Raw genomic sequence first — 19566 nt, 5'->3', positions numbered from 1 at the left:
TGTACTTTGAGATTTTCATAGTGAAATTCGTGTGCCATTACTTTCATGGATGTTGGTTTTGGTGAATCACGTAAATCTTGTTATTGTTCTTGCTATTTATTATTTTCTGGTTGTATTTCATTTACTTGTTATATTTATTTCGCTATACTTCATATTTATTCCATTCATATCACAACATTTTTTAAAAAAATAAATATTTTATTAATCATTTTTTTATATAAGAAACATACTTCTGAATTTTTTACAAACGACTCCTTTTTTATTGTATTTATATATTTTATCTGTTGATTTATTGAACCAAAACAATTCATGCATTTTAGTTTTATTTTCTTTTGAACATCATGTTTATATATTTTAACATGACAAGTGATTTATTTATTTTCAAAAAATAAAAATTGTATATCAAAATTGCACAAAATAAACCAACATATGTATTAATCATTAATACTTTTAGCTTAAATTTAAATTTGCCTTACATTTAAAATTTTATTGTATATGAATAAAATTATATTGAAATTTGTCTCAATCCATTCAAATTTAAATTAAAGCTTCGAAATTCATGCTTTAAATACTACCTAAAAATATTAATAAAAAAAATAATTTATATGTGTATATATATAAATATTAAATTTCTTATAAATATCACTTGAAAAGGAAAATACAAAGTGTTTTGCCAAAAAAAAAAAGTTGTTAACATTTTTGTGCAGAAATTATGTTAAAAAATCTATTTTAATAAAATTGTAAATAAATAACTGACTTAATTCCTGAAAAATAAAATAAAAAAAAACATATAATATTTTATTCATTCTGAAATCTAAGTATTAAATGCGCAGCCTTGCTTTAGTGTTCACGCGCTTGAATAGTCGCATGGGATTCCCCCTCTATCGTTTCACACTATTCTAATTTCTGTCAGGGGACTTCTTCACCTGCGCATACACACTAAACCAACCGAAAGCAACAGAAACAAGAAAAGCCACAGCATTGAAAGCAGATCACAGATTCATTTCATTTAATTCTCCAATTCCACTCCCACCAATCTTCATCTCCATCTCAATCACCGTCATCTTCATCCACCTTCATCTTCACGCGTTCTTCCCTCCCTCCCATGGTGATCGCGACTCTCTGAGCTCACCCTACCATGGGTCGAAACTCGTCCCCTCCCGAGATCGCCCCGCCCGGCGACGACTCGGCTGATCTACCCCACCACTTCATCCGCGGCCGCTTCCCATTCAAGCGCAATCCGAACCCCAACGCTGCCCAAAACCCTAACCCTACCGCCGGCCGCCGGTCCGGGCGGACCGGTCGTTCTCATGCCCTTCGCTCCTCTCGCAAGGTCTTCAAGAGCGCATCGCTGTGCTACTTAATCGTGCTCTTCGCCTTCTTTGCGTTTGTGTTGGCGTCAGTGGTGCTGCAGAGCTCCATCACGTCCGTCTTCCGCGGGGGAGTTGAGAGAGGGTGGTTGCTTCGCAGGGGATTGAAGTTTGGGACTTCGTTGAAGTTTATGCCCACAAGGCGGTTTTTAAAGCGGAGCGGCCTTGATCAATTGAGGTCCGAGGGGAGGATCGCAGTTCGGGCGCCCAGGCTTGCTCTTGTAAGTGTTTCCAGATTGGCTTCTTTCTTGAATTCTTTAGTTAAATTTTTTTAGATTTAGGTTAATTTAACATTGTTCCTTTGCTATTTCATGTTTCTTGACCTCATTTATTTTATTAATGTGGATGTAATGAAATTGCGTATTTGAAGTGAATTGAATTTTTAGATGGCGTCCTTGTGCACTTGTGCTTGATAATGGACCTATTGATTTTAGTTTACGAATTTTACTACAAATTGAATTGCATTATTGTATATTGCGTCGTATCATTGATAAATACATTTGAGAACTGAATGAATGTCTAAAATTTTTATTTTAGATTGAGAACTGTTATAGCGTTGGAATGGACTGATTTTGATAGGTGGGCAACTGTTGTCTATTTGCCATTGTGAGAAACGTAAATTTTGAGTGAGTTTTAAAAGTTCAGGTGAATTGTGACCAAGAGGAAATAGAGCATATGTAAAGTTCAGATATATCTCATAACGTTAAAAATCAATTTGGGTACTTGGAATATATCTTTCTATAGAAACCCTAGCTGAGAAGTGTCTTCCCAAGCATTATCTTTCATTTCACAGCATGAAAACTTATATGCTGCTTTTCTGTTATGTATACTTCTCTTCTGGTTATTTTACTGGGCTTGGGTTCTCAGTGCTTTGTTGGTTTGTGTTTTTGCTTTACCTTTTGCATTCTTGTTGTACTCTATTTTTGTTTGTGTCTTCTTTAGGAGGATGACTTATCGTTCTTGTTAAAATCATAGCTTTTTTTTTTTTTTTAAATTTTTTCTCTCTGAATGTTTTTCCTTTTTATAAAAAATATCCCTTTTCTTATGGTGATTGTATCCTTTCAGATGAAACTGTAACATGATTTATTAAAGTAGAGGCCAAAGGATAGACATTATGCAGGGAAGGTTATACATATCAATATTTCAACTGTGAAATTAAAGCATCAGCTTCTAAAAGTACATACGATCACATAAAAACAACAAAACAAGGATGCACGTTTAAAAATGATTAAATCACCATATGTAACACAGCATTTAAAAAACACGTGAAAATTGGTCCCAATTTTTTTTTTCTTTCCAGTGTTCCATATTAGAATACCAGTCTTAAGATGATCATCAGGGCAGTGAAGATTGTAATAAATGTACCGCATTATTATTATTTTTTGCCTGCATTATTGCCTGTATTTGTTTCTATTGTTGAAATATTTTCTATAATCTTTTAAATTTTAGCATGTTTGTTGCATATCCAACATTTTGTGTCATCCTGAGGTATATTGAATCCAAAAATTGGGCTTTTTAGGAGCTTCTGAAGGGGAAGTTGACAAAATATTTGCTCAAGAAGGAATTGGTTGGTTTGAGGGATCAGATTCTAGAGTGGGAACAGTTCTCTAGCATAAATTAGCTGAGGAACTACAGAAGTAATGATAATTTCTCCCCCTCTGCTTCACTAAGATTGTGATGGAAATTTAATTCAAGATAATGCCATAAAAAGAATTGATAATTGCACTGGGTATGGCACTGAGTGTTTGGTTGTTTGTTGAGAATGTAAAATTGAGGGTATGCCACAACAAGAGCAATGCGACCGACACTGACACACCAGTTCTTCTATGATGATATCCCCAAGATTTTGATGTAATGAGGAAACTGAGAAGCTGTGCTGCATGTTTCAAGTTCTTTATGGGGTGGATAATGCGCTTCACTCTTTTGGCTGGGTTTAGTCATATTTTTCTACATGTTTCTGATAGTTAAATTGAATAGTGGAATGTTAGAATGAATTGGCTTCCCAAGGAATCTCCATAGCAAACTTTACTTTGAATTAGCATTTCTTTCATTTTTTTTTTCCTCTCTCTCAAGAATCCTGATTAGTGATTGCCCATGCTGACAGATGCTTTACTTTTTGGACGGCACTTGGCTTCCCAGCCAATGAAGCGATGCTTCTTTTGTTCGCACATCAGCACATGCATGGCCACAGGAAATCATTTAAAGGCTCTTTTCTATAAATTCACACTCTTGACTAGGACTTTGAATCTACCAATGATAGTGTAACATGGATAGAAGTGGTTGACCAACTAAGAGATGTGATATTACCTCCATTTGCTTCATCAAGTTTATAAGATCTCCAATTTTAATGTTTGTAGTGCTTTCACTTGCTTTTGTGTATTTCATTGTGAAGTGATTTGATAGTGTTTATAGGAGGCAAAACGTTAATGGATCAAATGAATAATTTGATCCCCATTTATGAGGATTGTAGGATTTAGCTATGTCATAGCTTCATTTAATAATATATGCTCCACAAGAAAACATATTTTCTTGTATATATTTGTATAGTGTTAAATTTAGTGATGCATGTTTTCTTTGAATTTCAGATCTTAGGAAACATGAAGAAAGATCCACAATCATTGATGTTGTTTACTGTGATGAAGAGCTTACAAGGACTGGGCTATACACACATGGTGATTTTCTTCAACATTTTATTATTTCATTATCTTTCATCTGTCTTTTTCAACTGTACTGGAAAATACATAGGAGTTTTTGGGTTTATTATTATTTGACAAACTGTCATTTCCTTATGACGGCTTTCGATTGAGCATGGGAACAAGTCCACCCACTCCTCTTTCATTTCCTTCTAGAGTGAATCGAGCTGCCATAGGGCTCGATTTAAGTCTAGGAAGAAGAAGGACGTGCGGTATTTTGGCAAAAGAGGGCATATAAAATTCAAGTGTCCGAAAAGGAGGAAGGGAGGTGCCGAAAACAAAGAAGGTTCATCAATGGCGGTGAATGTAGTTGAAGGAGACTTTGAGAGCATTGACGGTGATATGCTTTCGGTTTTATCGAGGTCGGATGAGTTCGCAGATTCTTGGATTTTGGACTCTGCATGTTTGTATCATATGATGCTAAATAAGGACTCGTTTACTACGTACAGACTGGTTAGTTCTGTTTCCGTTTTGATGGGGAACGATGCTGCGTGCAAAATGATCAGGATGAGGAATATCAAAATCAGGATATACGACGGTAGTGCGGACGTTGTGTGATGTGAGACACATACCAGAGTTGAGGAAGAATTTTGTTTCATTAGGTACCTTGGATTGTAACGGATTCAGTTACAAATCCGAAGGTGGGGTAATGAAGGTGAGCAAGGGAGTTCTAACTGTGATAAAGGGGAAGAGAGTGCCGGGTAATATTTACACACTGTTGGGTACCACGGTTGTAGGTGGAGCTGTAGTTGTAGAGTCTGTGTTTGACAGTACTTTTTTGTGGCATGTGTGTCTAGGGCATATAGGAGAGCGTGGGATGTAGGAACTTCACAAGAGAAATCTTCTAATGGGGGTAAAATCATGCAAGCTGGAGTTCTGCAAGTACTGTGTGCTTGGGAAGTAGAACCGGGTTTAGTTCATGACAACCACGCACAAGACAGAGGGAGTACTGTACTACATTCATTCTAACGTTTGGGGACCGGTGAGAGTGGCATCACGAGGGGGACATGTGTATTTCGTGAGTTTTATCGACGGCTACTCACGAAAGTTTTGGGTTTACTTCATGCGTCATAATTCGGAAACGTTTGCAAGGTTCAAAGTGTGGAAAGATGAAGTGGAGAACCAGACTGGGAGAAAGATCAAATTCCTCAGGACAGACAATGGGACCGAGTATACAAATTCGGAATTTAGAGAGTTCTACGAGTAGCAAGGCATAAGAAGGCATTTTACAGTGCACCGAACACCGCAGCAAAATGGTGTGGTGGAGAGGATGTATCGGACCCTGGCTGAAAAGGCTCGGTGCCTCAGGTTGTAGTCTGGGCTCGCCATGAATTTTGGTTAATATGATGTTTTTCTTGATTAATCGATCGCCAAAGGAATCACTAGATGAGAGAGTTGCAGGAGAAACTTGGATTGGTTATGCGATAGACTTTGTAGGTCCAGTTATGCACGTTTCTAGTGAGGTGGGATCTAGGCTTGGTGTGATGTCTAGATGGTGCATCTTTCTGGTATATAAGAAAGATGGGTTCAAGCTGGGTGATCTAACGGTAAACAGGGTGTCGATTGGTGGAGGCATGATTTTAGGCGTTAAAACCATGGGACAGCGTACTGAGGAAGATGAAATAGAGAAACAGATGTTAGAAAATCACAGCAGCAATGAGCGTGCGATTCAGGTGGAGTTAGAGACTTAGGGCAAACATGTAGGGAGTCCTAGCCTGAGAAATCAGACAACGGTGCAGGTGGGATCAAAAACTCAGGGTGGAGATGACATAGGGAGTTCTAGTTCGAATGACCAGTAGCCACGTTGGAGCATAACTGTAGACAGTCCCCAGACGCGTTGTCAGGCCACCCGCAAGATACAGTTTTGACGATCTGGTGTCTTATGCGCTTATCACTAGCAGCGGGGATCATGCAACATTATTAGGAACCGATGCATAGCCAGGAAAAGGGTAGTTGGACAGGCGCCATGGTGGAGGAGATAGAGTCGTTGCATAAGAGTTAGACGTGGGACTTGATGGGGCTTCCATCTGGGAAGCGGGCAATTGGATGCAAGTGGGTATATAGGAAAAATGAAGCAATTTTAGAAAAGGAAAGAAAGAAGTACAAGGCTCGCTTGGTAGCGAAGGGGTACTCACAAAGGAAGGGAGTAAATTATGATGAAATCTTCTCCCCTATGGTCTGACACACTTCCATCAGGGTAGTGTTGGGGCTGATGGCGCAACATGATCTGCATCTAGAGCAGATGGACGTAAAGACAGTGTTCCCTCATGGTGATCTGGAGGAGTTGATTTACATGACATAGTTAGAAGGGTCCAACCTGGACAGGGGCATTTAGTCTGCAAACGGAACAAGTCACTGTACGGGTTAAAGCAATCTCCAAGGCAGTGGTATAAAAGGTTGGACGCCTATATGACCCAGATCGGCTACAGGAGATGTGAGTACGATTGTTGCGTCTATGTGAGGAAACTTGTGGACGGATCTCTTATTTTTCTGCTGCTATACATAGATGATATGCTGATTGCTGCTAAAGACAAGACTGAGGTAAATCGGCTGAAGACTTTGTTGGGAAAGGAATTCAACATGAAAGATTTGGGTGTAGCCAAGAGAATACTTGGCATGTAGATTTGTAGGGACCTAGCTGCAGGGAGACTATGGTTATCTCAGGGCGGCTATGTGGAGAAGGTGTTGGAGAGGTTTAGCATGGCCATTGCTAAGCCGGTAAGCACACCTTTGGCGAGTCATTTTAGGTTGTCTACTGCCCAATGCCCAAGTACGGACGATGAAGTTCGAGATATGTTGAGAGTCCCCTATGCTAGCGCAGCGGGGTGTCTGATGTATGCCATGGTGTGTACGAGACCGGACCTGGCAAATGATGTCAGTGTGGTGAGCAAGTTCTTCTCGAATCCGGGTTGACAACATTGGTATGCTGTGAAGTGGATTTTCAGGTACTTGAGGGGTACGACTGGGTATGGCATAGAGTTCAGAGCACAACAGAGTGATCTGACAGTGGTGGGGTACGAGGATACTGACTACGCCGGAGATCTGGATGACAGGAGGTCTACCACGGGGTATGTATTTACCCTTGTGGGGAGGCCCATTTGTTGGAGGTTTATGGTACAATCGCTCATGGCGTTGTCTATTACCGAGTCGGAGTACATGACAGTGGCTAAGGCTGTCAAGGAAACATTGTGGCTTACGAGGTTGGTCAGAGAGCTAGGTGTCTAGCAAGGTGGAGTTTGGCTGCAGTGTGACAGTCAGGGTGCCATTTACTTGGCGAAGAATCAGGTGTACCATGTGAGGACGAAACACATTGATGTGCGGTATCACAGGGTTAGGGAATTGATTGCTTCAGAGGGAACTTTTTCTTGAGAAGGTTCATACATCTGATAATGTGGCTGATATGCTGACAAAGCCGGTCACAACGGACAAGTTCAAACATTGCTTGGACTTGATCAACGTCTCCAAGTGCTAGACGGGAGACGAACCCAATCTATAGGCCGAGGGTGGAGCAGTGGTTATGCTTTCAGATTTCTAAGGTGGTGAATATTTGTCAAGGTGGAGATGCAACTCATATTCAGATGCGGATCACATGTACCGGAGAAGGCTGCGTGAAGCAAGGGACAATTGCAAGAGAAGAGGTTTCAGGCAATACGCAGAAGGACTCTAGCTCAACAGAAAACTTCAAACCGTCGACGATTTTCATCGGTGCAGATTACGTGATTTGAATACGGGGGGCTTGTAGATTGGGCTTATCTGGGGGGTTTTACCTTCGGGGGATCACTATAGATGCAGTTTAGTTTTACTAGAATTATTCTATAAGCATTGAGTTCGTACTTAAACAATATTGTAACCCAAAGATGTAAGCTTTGACATTGTTCATAGTGAAAACTGAAGTGCTGCTCCCGTGGACGTATATTTTGTGTGCTCTAGTTGTGTTTTGCTTGTTCTTATTATTCTTTGATTGCTTCTTGAGTATATTTCATTATCGAGCGTTTGCATTATTGGTTGTTGGTTCATTTGTGATTGATTGTGAGCTTCTGCTGCATGTGTTCAAGTTGAACCGAATCTAATTCCTTATGACATAAGTGAGAAAGAGTAAATATGGACTGCATAGGAATCGGTGGGATGCCAATCGAAGTAGCAACGCTACTCATACCAGTCCTTGGGAGTTTGTTTCACAGGTAGCTTGTCTTTTAATCCAGTTTTCCCGTTTCAAAGCGTTGATTGGGGATAAAAGTTGTTTTTGGGATGAGATTTGGAGGGGGGAGTCTTTGTTGGAGCTGTTGGTGCTGCATTTGTTTAGACTTTCCTCAGTTTATGAGGCACCAATTTTAGCCTTTTATTTCAACAAGGGGGGCTCTCTTTCTTGGGATTTCCATTTTTTTAGGGGAGTTGATGAAAGAGAGGTTGATGAGTTAACTTGTTTGTTGGGTGTGTTGGATTCTTTCTTACCAAATTTTCGGGTGGACACAAGGCTTTGGATTGGGGATACCTCGGGATCTTTATCTTCGAAATCGTTTTTCTCTAATCATACTAAATCCACAAATCCGCGCCCTTTCCTTTTAAATAAAGTTGTTTGGAAAGCAAAGGTTCCATTTAAAGTTTGGGCTTTCATATGGATTCTCATTCTCAATATGATCAACACAAATGATGTGTTACAAGTAAAGAGGCCTTACAAAGCACTTAGTCCAGACATTTGTATGCTGTGCAGTGGATCAAATGAGACTTATAGTTGTATTCCTTCATTTTAAGGTGGCGAGATATATGTGGAACAATCTGTTTTCGTTTTTTTGGAGAGGACTGGGTATTTTTAACTTACTGAAGGTGGACTCTTGCGGTTTTGGGAAGAATAAAACAGGAAGGAATTTTTAGGTCTGTGCAGTTTTTACAGTGCTGTGGGCTGTAATTGCTATGGCTTGAATGGAATGCTAGAGTTTTCAGAGATAAGAAGACCTCTCTGTCTTTACTTTGGGAGAAAGTTTTTTTTTTTTGCCTCATTTTGGGCACATGTATTTTTTGGGTTTTTTTGAGGGTCTAATGCTGTCTGATGTCCAAAGAGATGGGAAGGCAGCTTTATTGTAATTGTGGCTTTGTCCATAAGTTTTCTGTTTTTACCGAGAGGATTTCGTATCCTCCATTTGTTGTAAATATTTCTTTCAGTAATAGATTCGTTTTTTTTAAAAAAAAAGTTATTATTATGATAACAATTATATTTTGGGGGTTGGTGAAGAGCAGTGGAAATTGCAATGTCAAAGGAGAAAAGTGAAGTTTTTTCTTTCTTCTTCTTCTTCTTCTTCTTCTTCTTTTTGAGAGGGATTTGATGTAGACAGCTTGGGGGTAGAGTTGGTACCTCAGTATTTAGTTGAAACCATGGCTTTAGAAACTTAAGTGCATTGATGAATTTAAAGAGCATTGCTGTGCTCGACAGGGCCCATCCCACCAACTCTCGTAGTCCGTTTGATTGCAAAGTGAATTATCTTTATCCAAGCACTTGAATTTTGTACTAGTCTATTCTCGAAATTGAGGGTGACTTTGGTTGGGGAGAAGTAGAGAGAAGAGAAGAGAAAAGAAATAGTTTCTCCATACTTATACTGTTTGGCTCATATAAAGAGGGAAGAAAATAAAAGTAGAGAGGAAAGAGGGGAGAAAAAGGCACGCTTTTTTTCCTTCACAAGATGGAGGGATTTGGAGAGAAAAGAAGAGAAACCAACTCACAACTTTGCAAAAAGACGGTCATGCCCCTTAACAAAATAAAAAATTCCTAAAATCACAAATATGATGTATGTTATTGTATTTTTTATATAGTTTGGTTTCAAAAAATATGGTCAAAGGAGATATTGTTATCATGGAGGTTTGTTCTGCATTTAATGGGATCTTGTGCAATTGCATTAATTTTTTTAAAAAAAATATTTTTTGATGTAAAATAAAAAAAAAAAAAACTTCAATTTTATAGACCATCATTACATTATTATCTTGCAGTTTTCTTACAAGGGTAACACATTCTTTTCTTTTCTCTGCCTTTAGTTGGAACCATAGAAAAAAAATTTTCTCCAGTTTGCTTCATTTTGAACCAAACTTACAAGAGAGAAACTAGTTTATTTTCTCTCTTCTTGCCAATTAGTTTCTTATCTCTTTTCTCCACTTCTCCCCAACCAAATGCACTCTATTAATATGGGGAATCTACTCATCATTTGTAAATTGGTGCTGCCTTACTCTAGCTGCCTTCCTTTCAAATCTTATGGCTTCTGTGGTGGGCATCTATTTGGTCGTCCTTGCTAATCTATTTATGTTATTCTTTAATTATTTGTGAAAAAGGAAGTTAATGTTTTAATGCGAAGTGGCTCAGGTAGTTTGGATTTTAAGTAGTTGTTCTCTCTGTCTGCCCAAAGTTTATGTACTCTTGAGAAGTTCATTTACTTATTTATTTACATTATTTTTTTAGGTAAATAATGGTTGTCTTCAGCTTATTGCTTTAGTTTGAGATGCAATGATCAATGAGTTTTATGTTTATGCAGCCTTATGCGAGAGCCTTTTTATTCTATACCTCTTATATGGATAATTCAAGAAAGTACCCTTGCAAATCGCCTTACTTTGTATGATAAAATGGGATGGGAACGTCTTGTTTCGTATTGGAGAAGTGCATTTAGCAGGGCTGATGTTATTGTGTTTCCAGATTTTTCTTTGCCGGTATGGCTGCCATCTCATTTATAGTGTTTCTGATTTGCCTTGCACTACATTCTTATGCTGTTTCTCAATTATTATTCCTTCCTGTATCAGATGTTATATAGTGTGCTTGACTCTGGAAACTTCTTTGTGATTCCTGGCTCACCAATAGATGTGTGGGCTGCAGAAAGCTTCAGTAGAACTCATTCAAAACATGAGTTGAGGGAGGAAAATGGATTCAGAAAAGAGGATGTGCTGGTTCTAGTTGTTGGAAGTTCTTTCTTCTACAATGAACTATCGTGGGATTATGCTGTGGCAATGCATGTCATAGGACCTTTGTTAATGAAATATACAAGGAGAAAAGATGCAGGAGAATCTTTCAGATTTGTCTTCTTATGTGGTAACTCCACATATGAATATAATGATGCATTACAGGTAGTCAACTAGTGATATGTGCTTTATGTTTGCTCTATATGTATTGCATTATTTGATTTGCATTTTCATTTCTTCCTGTAATTGGATTTATTAGATGGAAGCTTCATAAAAATGTGTATTAGTTGTAAACAGTTTGCATGGGATTAAGTCTTCGTTTACTAGAGTTTGTAGATGTGTTTTGAATAACTGAATAAGACGAGTATTAAAAAAGTAAGAGGTAAAGGCAATGCAAATTTTTCCTTACGAAGTAAAAAAAAGAAAAATAGAAATGCTAACTAAACTAAGTTATTGCATGAATTGATTGAGACATCTGAATGAATTAATATGATCTTCATTACAAATTAATATGAATCTTGGATCCCATGTTCTAGTTTTTAATTGTTGAGTTATTATGAGGTCTGTGTCTTGCTAGTGTAATGATCCTTTTTTGGCTTAAACTCAGCTGGTCCACTTTCTTTTTCAGTTTGTGACTTTGTGCCATTGAATTAAAACTAGGAAGCACCGCTACCAATATGAGACACAGATATGACACAATACTGACCCAGCGATACAAAAATTTTGAAAAAAATGAGGATACGACATGGCAAGGATATGTTGGTTAATATAAAGTATATAAATTTAGGCATGTTCTTCCTTTTAGATATGATAAATATTTGGAAATTTTGATTTTAAAAAGAAATGTAAGTACCTTTCATGCAAAAGTATCAATTATGCAATCAGCAATCTACAAACTACACTTGTACAATCATCAACTACATTCATACAATAGAATATTGGTCGAACCAAAAAGAGCAAATCAAGGGCATGGCTGATGGTGACCAATGGGCGATGCTCATCAAGAAATTAAAAAATAAAAAATAAAAATAAAAATAATGAAGAGTGGCAAAATGGCGTGACTTTACACGGGGAATTTTGGGGGCTGGGAGGTCCAATGGTGCTCTTCAAGGCTAGTGCAGTGGCACTAGGGCTCCAAAGTTCAACCACACAAGAACCTGACTCTCAAATCTCTAGTCCTATACTTAATTTTTCCTTGGGTTTTGTTAATAGAATTAAAGGGGCAGCAAACACCAGCGTTTCAGTGCAAGAAGTGTCCTTGCCATGTCAAGAAGTGCCTCAGCTGTGCCCAAAAATAAAAATTAATTAATTAATTGATGATGTGTTGGGCAGGTGTTGGTATCCGACATGTGTTGGACACGGCCACTTCAAGCTTCTAGAAGTGTGCGTGTTTCCTTGAATTAAAATATGTTATTTAAATCCAGGGCTCATATTTACCAATTGCCATGGGTTGATTTAATCTATGAATGTTGCATTTTGTTGGAATGGATGTAGGTAATGAATTTTCACCTTGATTGTCACTTAGGCATCCACAAGTATGAAATGATCCATATGTACCATACCTATACCATCCTACTCTTCTGGTCTAATAGAATTAAAATATGTTATTCAATCCAGGGCTCATATTTACCAATTCTGGTCTAATTTTAGTGATAATCTCACTTTGAATGTATATTCCAACCATTTGAAAAACTGCATAAGATTGAACCTGACTTTTTTTTTTTTTTTTGGCTCTTTTTGAAAGTAATTCTATGTTCTTAGGAATCATAATTTTAGTTAGATTTTTTAGATATTTTTTTAAAAAATTATTCAATAAATGGCCTACTGCAGTTAGGAGTTGCTATATTTTTTAAATGGTCAACTGTTTCATTTGTACTTGTGAATCACTTTATTGTTTTCCATTCATTTTCCTAATTACAAAGTGAGGAAGTGGTATAAGTGACAATGATGGATAGTTAGGGGGATGTATTTCAAAGTTGAAGGATCCATAGTGAATCAAAACTTTGTTTTGGGGGGATTTTTTATGTACTGTAAAATTCAAGGTAATTTAATTAATTAGATCCATAATTTAGGAGGATGTTGATGCATTTTAAAGTTTAAGGGGGGGCTTTGGTGAATTTGGACCTTTAGTTCAGTGGGTGAACTTTATAAGCTTGGTACATTGTGGCTGAAGTGTCCTGACTGATCCATTGGTATTTTGTGGCTAAGTTTGTGACTGATCCATTATACTTTTGCTGCAGGAAGTTGCCACACGTCTTGGACTTAAGCCCGGTTCTCTAAAGCACTATGGCATGAATGGTAATGTGAATAATGTCTTGCTAATGGCTGACATTGTGCTCTATGGCTCCTCCCAAGATGAGCAGGGTTTTCCTCCATTGCTTACCCGAGCAATGTCCTTTGGGATTCCTATCATTGCACCTGATTTTCCTGTTATAAAGAAATATGTGAGTTTGTCCTTGTTTTTCTTTCCTCATTTCCATTTTTTGGCTATAATTTTGAGGTTTTGGCTTTCTGTTTGTAACCATTATAATGAAAATTGTGAAATTTCAGATTGTTGATGGAGCCCATGGTATTATTTTTCCCAAACATAATCCTGAAGCATTGATGAGAGCTTTCTCGCTTCTGATCTCAAATGGGAAACTTTCTAAATTTGCTCATATTGTTGCTTCCTCTGGAAGGCTGCTTGCGAAGAATATGTTGGCTTCTGAATGCATTACTGGTTACGCAAAGCTTCTGGAGAATGTACTTAATTTCCCTTCAGATACCTTGCTACCTGTACCCAGTTCTCGGCTTCAACAGGGTGCATGGGACTGGGATTTGTTCAAAAAGGAAGTGGGTCGAAGATCTATTGACATGCCAAACATCAATCACAAGAATACTGTTAGAAAATCAAGTATTGTTTATGCATTAGAGGAAAGTTTGACAAACCTTACTGACTTGAGGAATATTTCTGGGAATGAAACCGAGACTCTAGTGCAGGATATCCTGACTGACACAGATTGGTACGTGTTAGGAGAAATAGAAAGCTCTGAAGATTATGAGAGAAGGGAAATGGAGGAGGTATGTTAATTTTCTGTAATTATAGAATTTACTTGGCTCTTTACTCGCCCCTCTCTCTCTCCTCTGAAACAAGGCTAAAGTAGAGCATCGCTCTTGATTTGTAGATCAATGATAGAATGGAGAGAGACTTGGGTTCGTGGGATGAGATATATCGCAATGCTCGGAAGGCCGAAAAGTTTAAATTTGAGTTAAATGAAAGGGACGAAGGAGAGCTGGAAAGGACTGGGCAGCCATTGTGCATTTATGAGATTTACAATGGAGTAGGGACCTGGCCATTTTTACACCATGGTTCTTTGTACCGAGGCTTAAGTCTTGTGAGTTTTTTTACTCTGTTTCTTCTACATACATTTTATCCACAACTTTCACATTTTGACTTGGTATGAATTATAAATGTGCAATCCTCCACTAATTAGCCTGGTAATCCATTCTTTTGCATCAAAATTTCCTGCATGAAGCCCTGGCTCTTCCCTCTCCCCTCTCCTGCCCAAAAATATTGTAGAAAGAAAAAAAAAAAATATTTACAAATTTACAATAGAAGGATGAAGAAAACCAAAACAAAAACAAGTAGGGGAAAAGATGGAGAGAAAGCAAGAAGAAAACCTCTACCCTAGCTGAAAGAATTGCTTTTTTCTCTTCAGGAATGAAACCACTACCACAACCTAAAGAATTTTTTTTTTTTCTTTTTAAATAAATAATATTGTACACTGACATACGACGTTTTTCAGAGATGTAATCTCTCTTGATTTCTCGAGCTTGATCATCATCTCTATGATTAAAGAAGAGATGACGGTTCCCAATCTGCCTTCTTTGCTCATTATGTTCGAAAATGTGCCCTTATTTTTACAATTTTCTATTGAAAATAAGATTTCACTTAACAGGTAATTCAGTATATATTAAATCCTACCCTTAATTATCCATGACTATATATAACTATTCATGACTGCCAATAATCACCCCTATTCCTCTTAATTTTCACATGTATATTTTTATCACTATTCATGACTACCGAAAGCTGAGAAGCACTTGCAATGTGGGTCTCAATGGCTAGTTTTTTAAATATGGGTGCTTTTTTAATTTTAATTTTAATTTTATTTGGTGTGTTTAAGCATATTTAGTAAAGAAAACTCAACTCTCCTATTTATTTTTAATTGAATTTTGATAGTGTAAATGAATAGTTGTAAGTGATTTGCATTTTAGTGTCTTTGGTCATTGCATCTAATCATTGATTATCTATTTGTCAGTCTACAAGTGCTCGGAGGCTACAATCAGATGATGTAGATGCAGTGGGAAGACTTCCCCTCTTGAATGATGCATATTATCGAGATATTCTTTGTGAGATTGGAGGCATGTTTTCTATTGCGAGTAGAGTAGATAACATCCACAAGAGACCATGGATTGGGTTTCAATCCTGGCGTTCTGCTGGTAGGAAGGTAAGTATTATGTTGGTATTTAATTTTATTCAATACTCAATTTGATGACTTCCAGAGTTTTCTCCTCTCATAGTATCTTGATTCTTGAAGACTTCACAATTTATTTAGAGAAACTATGATACTTCTGCAATTGTGCTGTTAAACTAGTGTTTATTTATAAATGTAATCTTCTGAGTATTTTTGGTGCAACTTTAATGCAGCTTTCTTTGTCTATTAATGCGGAAAGGGTTTTGGAAGAAACAATTCAAAATGATGCTAAAGGAGATGTAATATATTTTTGGGTACGGTTGGACATGGGTGGTGGACTTGTGGGAAGAAAGGACACCCTTACATTTTGGTCCATGTGTGACATCTTAAATGGAGGGCACTGCAGGTATATTCTTGTATCTTTTGCAGAAGTATGGTAGAGCTAGATTAATTCTTATGCGATACTAAATTGCTAATGTCTTGGCAGATGCATGTCTATTTTTTTTTGGACTCTCTCTATACTCTTTGTTGAATTAAATCTTTAAAAATTGAAGCTTGTGGCTGTTATTGACGAGGGTGCAGTAGTTTTTGCTGCTGCTTTTGCTTTATAATGTACATCCATGCCCCATGGAGAATATTTGAAACTAAATTCTAGGGAAAACGGTCTTCTATTGCCCTTGGACTCCTATTCTTTCTTTTTTTTTGGAGTGGATCTTGATATCAGTTCATAATACAATTTGTTTTTATGTGATTTTTGAATCACTCCTTTGGGAATAAAAGTGTTCCAACAAGACTGCATGTTTCTAAGTCAAATGTCTAAAAAATGAATCTTGACATTTTGCTTCCATGCTTTGTACTTAAAGCCTCATTTCTGACAAAGAAGATCATCCCTGAAATTGGCACTTGTCAGTGCCTTCTTGTGTACTTATCATCTAGTAATGCCTTGTTCCTTAAATTATATGGTTAAATTATGCATTTTGTTTTAAATTCCATTTTATTTCATTTGGAACGTCTGACTATTCCAGAGGGAACGTGGCATGGAAATGATTTCTTGGAAGGAACTTTCATGGGATTTATTCCTCAAATAGGACACTGAAATATTTCTTTGGACTTCTGAATTCTTGGTTTAACCCTGTTTTCTGTACCGCCATATCGTGCGTGCAATAAAAAATCTTGTAGTATGTTCTATTATATGCAGTTGCCATATTGTGAAATGCCAGAGTTTATGGATAGGACCAAAGTTTATGTGTCAAAATCATGTTTACATTCAGATCCAGCTGAAATTTTGGTTCAAAGGTACTCTTGGTTGAGTATTTACTGTGTTGTTCCCCTATCGCTGCAGAACTGCTTTTGAAGATGCTTTCCGTCAGATGTACGCCTTACCATCAAATATAGATGCTCTTCCCCCGATGCCTGAAGATGGTGGCCACTGGTCTGCCCTGCACAGTTGGGCAATGCCAACCCCATCCTTTCTTGAGTTCATAATGTTCTCCAGGTACTTCTAATGCCCTGTTTGATTATCAAGGAAAGTAAAACATTAGGGAATGAAAAATAGAAGTACCTGTCATGTTTGATTATCAAGGAAAAAAGAAAATATGAAGGAATATACTATGTCATGTTTGATTATCAAGGGAAGTGAGTGAGAAAATAATATATATATATATATAGCAAATTAGTGCACAGAACTTCGATTTTACACATCATTAACATTCATTCTTAATTTTTAATCATATTGAACAAATTTTTATTTTAAATAGAATTTGATATAGAGAGAAAATACAATAAAAAATGAATTTCATTCTTATTTTCCTTTTCTTTTCCTTTCCTCAAACAAAATCCAGTGGAGCATAAAGGAATCATATGTTTGAGAAAAAAAAAAAGAGGGGGGGGGGGGGGGGAGGTGCCAACAATTTTATTGCATATGATTGTGGCAAATTTGTCCACTTCTTGGAAGTTTATGACTGGAATTTTGTTTTAGGATGTTTGTCGACTCTCTCAATGCATTGCATACTAATTCGAGCAAAATCGCCTTTTGTTCATTGGGTTGCTCGGAGCTTGAGGTAAGCTTTATTGGCCCTTGGGAGTGCCCATTTCAATTTTTGGGTCTATGTGTATGTGCTAGTCTAATTGACCTGTAATTCTCCATTGTGTTTTTGATCAACAGAAAAGACACTGTTATTGCCGGGTTATGGAACTGCTGGTCAATGTCTGGGCTTATCACAGTGCTCGGAAAATAGTTTACATTGATCCGCATTCAGGATTACTAGAAGAGCAGCACCCAATTGAACAGCGTAAGGGATTTATGTGGGCCAAGTACTTCAACTTTACACTGTTGAAGAATATGGATGAAGATCTAGCAGAGGCTGCAGATGATGATGATTATCCTAGTGATATATGGTTGTGGCCGTTAACAGGGGAGGTGCATTGGCAAGGGATTTATGAAAGGGAGAGGGAGGAAAGGTATAGGCTAAAAATGGACAAGAAGAGGAAAACAAAAGAGAAATTATTTGAAAGGATGAGGTCTGGATACAAGCAAAAGCCACTTGGAGGGTAGAACTGTTTAAAGCTTTTCCCAAATGATAAGGTTGATTTTTGGCTACAGGGCAGTAATCAGACTCCTGAAACAGCTACTGACCTACGTACTCAAAACTATTTTTTGTTAAATCGCAACCCGGGAAATGGTGACAGGTTGTGCAGATAGAGGGGCTGAATTTTTTCAAAGGGGGCATTTTGTGTTTGGGGCTCCGTTCATGCTTTTTTCATTTTCACTGAATATAAACTAATGAAGCTGACAAGAGATAGAATGAAGCTTGAGAGTTCCTGTAGCTCAACGGCATTGGGAGCCTTTTTACTCGATCAAATCCAGCAGTGCTGAAGAATACCCATTTATTTGTGTGACAGCCAACATGAATTGAAATTCATTTTCACTACTTAAATCATACAGGTTACTGAGTGTAAAGTGTAGCTGCCTCCCAAATTGAGATTCTCTCTTTTGAAATTCAAGTCATGCAGGTTAGTGAGTGAAAATGTAATCATTCTTTCATTACTGTAAATTGTTTGGCAATAGCAGAGGCAATTTTGATTGAGAACTCTAGCTTGTTTCAAAGTGGGGGTGTTCTTTTCTCAGTTCCGCCCACTTCCACCTCAATGTTTCTCCTTTCAACTTGTGCACAATGTTGTCAATGCTACTGCTTAAAATTTATTGGTGCCATTTAACCAGCCAGTGATTTCCTAATGTCCTTGAATCAAATAAATTCCCTTTAAAGATGGGTTGGTTTTATGTTTTTATTTTAAAAAAAAATAATTATCTATTTGACACTTTCTGTTGAGAAAATTAAAGATTCTCTCACTTCAAGGGTTCAACTAAGTCACCATTTCAGCTCTCCAAGGAGAGACTCCTTTAGTTGGTTGATTTGGATTCTATCAAAAGTGAAAATTGTAAATAATCAATGTGATATAAACATGCAACAAGAAATGATAAAAAACAATTCTTTTATATTTGGATTAGAACTTATATTTATATGTGTGAAGTTAGATAAAATATCATATAAAATAATATGAAGTTCTATTCAAAGTAACACAATTCAAATTCAAGATTTAAAAATTTATATTCTCGTGGTCTTGAGATTTTTGACAATGTGAATTGCTATTTTTCGGCTTTAAAAAAGTTTGTGTACCTTTTACACTTGTGGGGCAATATTACTAGGTCGGCTAGGTTTTGCCATCATTGGAGCCATCAAGAGTTTGTTTTAGACAATGCGAACTTCTATTTTCGGGCTTTAAAAAAGTTTGTGTTGATTTTGTGGGTGTTCTCTACTTGACACATGTAGGTGTTTCAAATTGACATTTGTCTTATTTTTGTTGGATCAACCTTCCTTAACGCTTCCAAGACAATGATAGAGTTTTAAAATAATTTTTGAGTTTCCCAGCTGTTTTATTCTACTTTTTTACTATTCGAGTTTATTCAAGGATTGTCCTTGCACTCAGGAAGCATCTTGGTGAATTTTAAGACTATTAGGGCACTCATGGTTATTTCACTTATTTCAAGTTAATTAATTCCCTTAATTTTTTGTGGTTTTTTTTTCCTGAAATCTAAGATATTCTTGATTTTTG

At 37.2% G+C, this 19566-nt stretch overlaps 2 protein-coding genes across 6 annotated transcripts; both read left to right on the top strand.

Annotated features, from left to right (window-relative positions):
- The first annotated feature begins 853 nt into the window (after positions 1-853).
- Positions 854-18542, top strand: LOC131166467 (uncharacterized). Of its 5 annotated transcripts, none has more exons than XM_058125062.1 (12): positions 854-1591; positions 3956-4042; positions 10430-10750; positions 10841-11161; positions 13237-13440; positions 13547-14056; positions 14161-14370; positions 15298-15486; positions 15687-15859; positions 16796-16948; positions 17432-17513; positions 17618-18542. In XM_058125062.1, exons 3-12 carry the CDS (start codon positions 10583-10585, stop codon positions 18005-18007), a joined length of 2400 nt encoding a protein of 799 aa, XP_057981045.1. In that variant the 5' UTR covers positions 854-1591; positions 3956-4042; positions 10430-10582; the 3' UTR covers positions 18008-18542. The 5 variants fall into 5 exon arrangements, with proteins under 5 accessions (XP_057981045.1, XP_057981047.1, XP_057981046.1 ...); XM_058125064.1 differs by having other exon boundaries at positions 903-1591; positions 3956-4125; positions 10527-10750; XM_058125063.1 differs by having other exon boundaries at positions 903-1591; positions 3956-4147; positions 10540-10750.
- LOC131166532 (secreted RxLR effector protein 161-like) lies at positions 6764-7730 on the top strand. The gene is made up of 3 exons (XM_058125125.1): positions 6764-6897; positions 7009-7263; positions 7619-7730. The coding sequence occupies exons 1-3, from the start codon at positions 6764-6766 to the stop codon at positions 7728-7730; spliced, it is 501 nt and encodes a 166-aa protein (XP_057981108.1).
- Positions 18543-19566: the final 1024 nt, after the last annotated feature.

Source organism: Malania oleifera, chromosome 10, assembly GCF_029873635.1.
Source record: "Malania oleifera isolate guangnan ecotype guangnan chromosome 10, ASM2987363v1, whole genome shotgun sequence".
Classification (NCBI taxonomy): domain Eukaryota; kingdom Viridiplantae; phylum Streptophyta; class Magnoliopsida; order Santalales; family Ximeniaceae; genus Malania; species Malania oleifera.
Note: the sequence above shows the minus strand (reverse complement) of the source record. Positions and strands in the feature narration are given on the sequence as shown.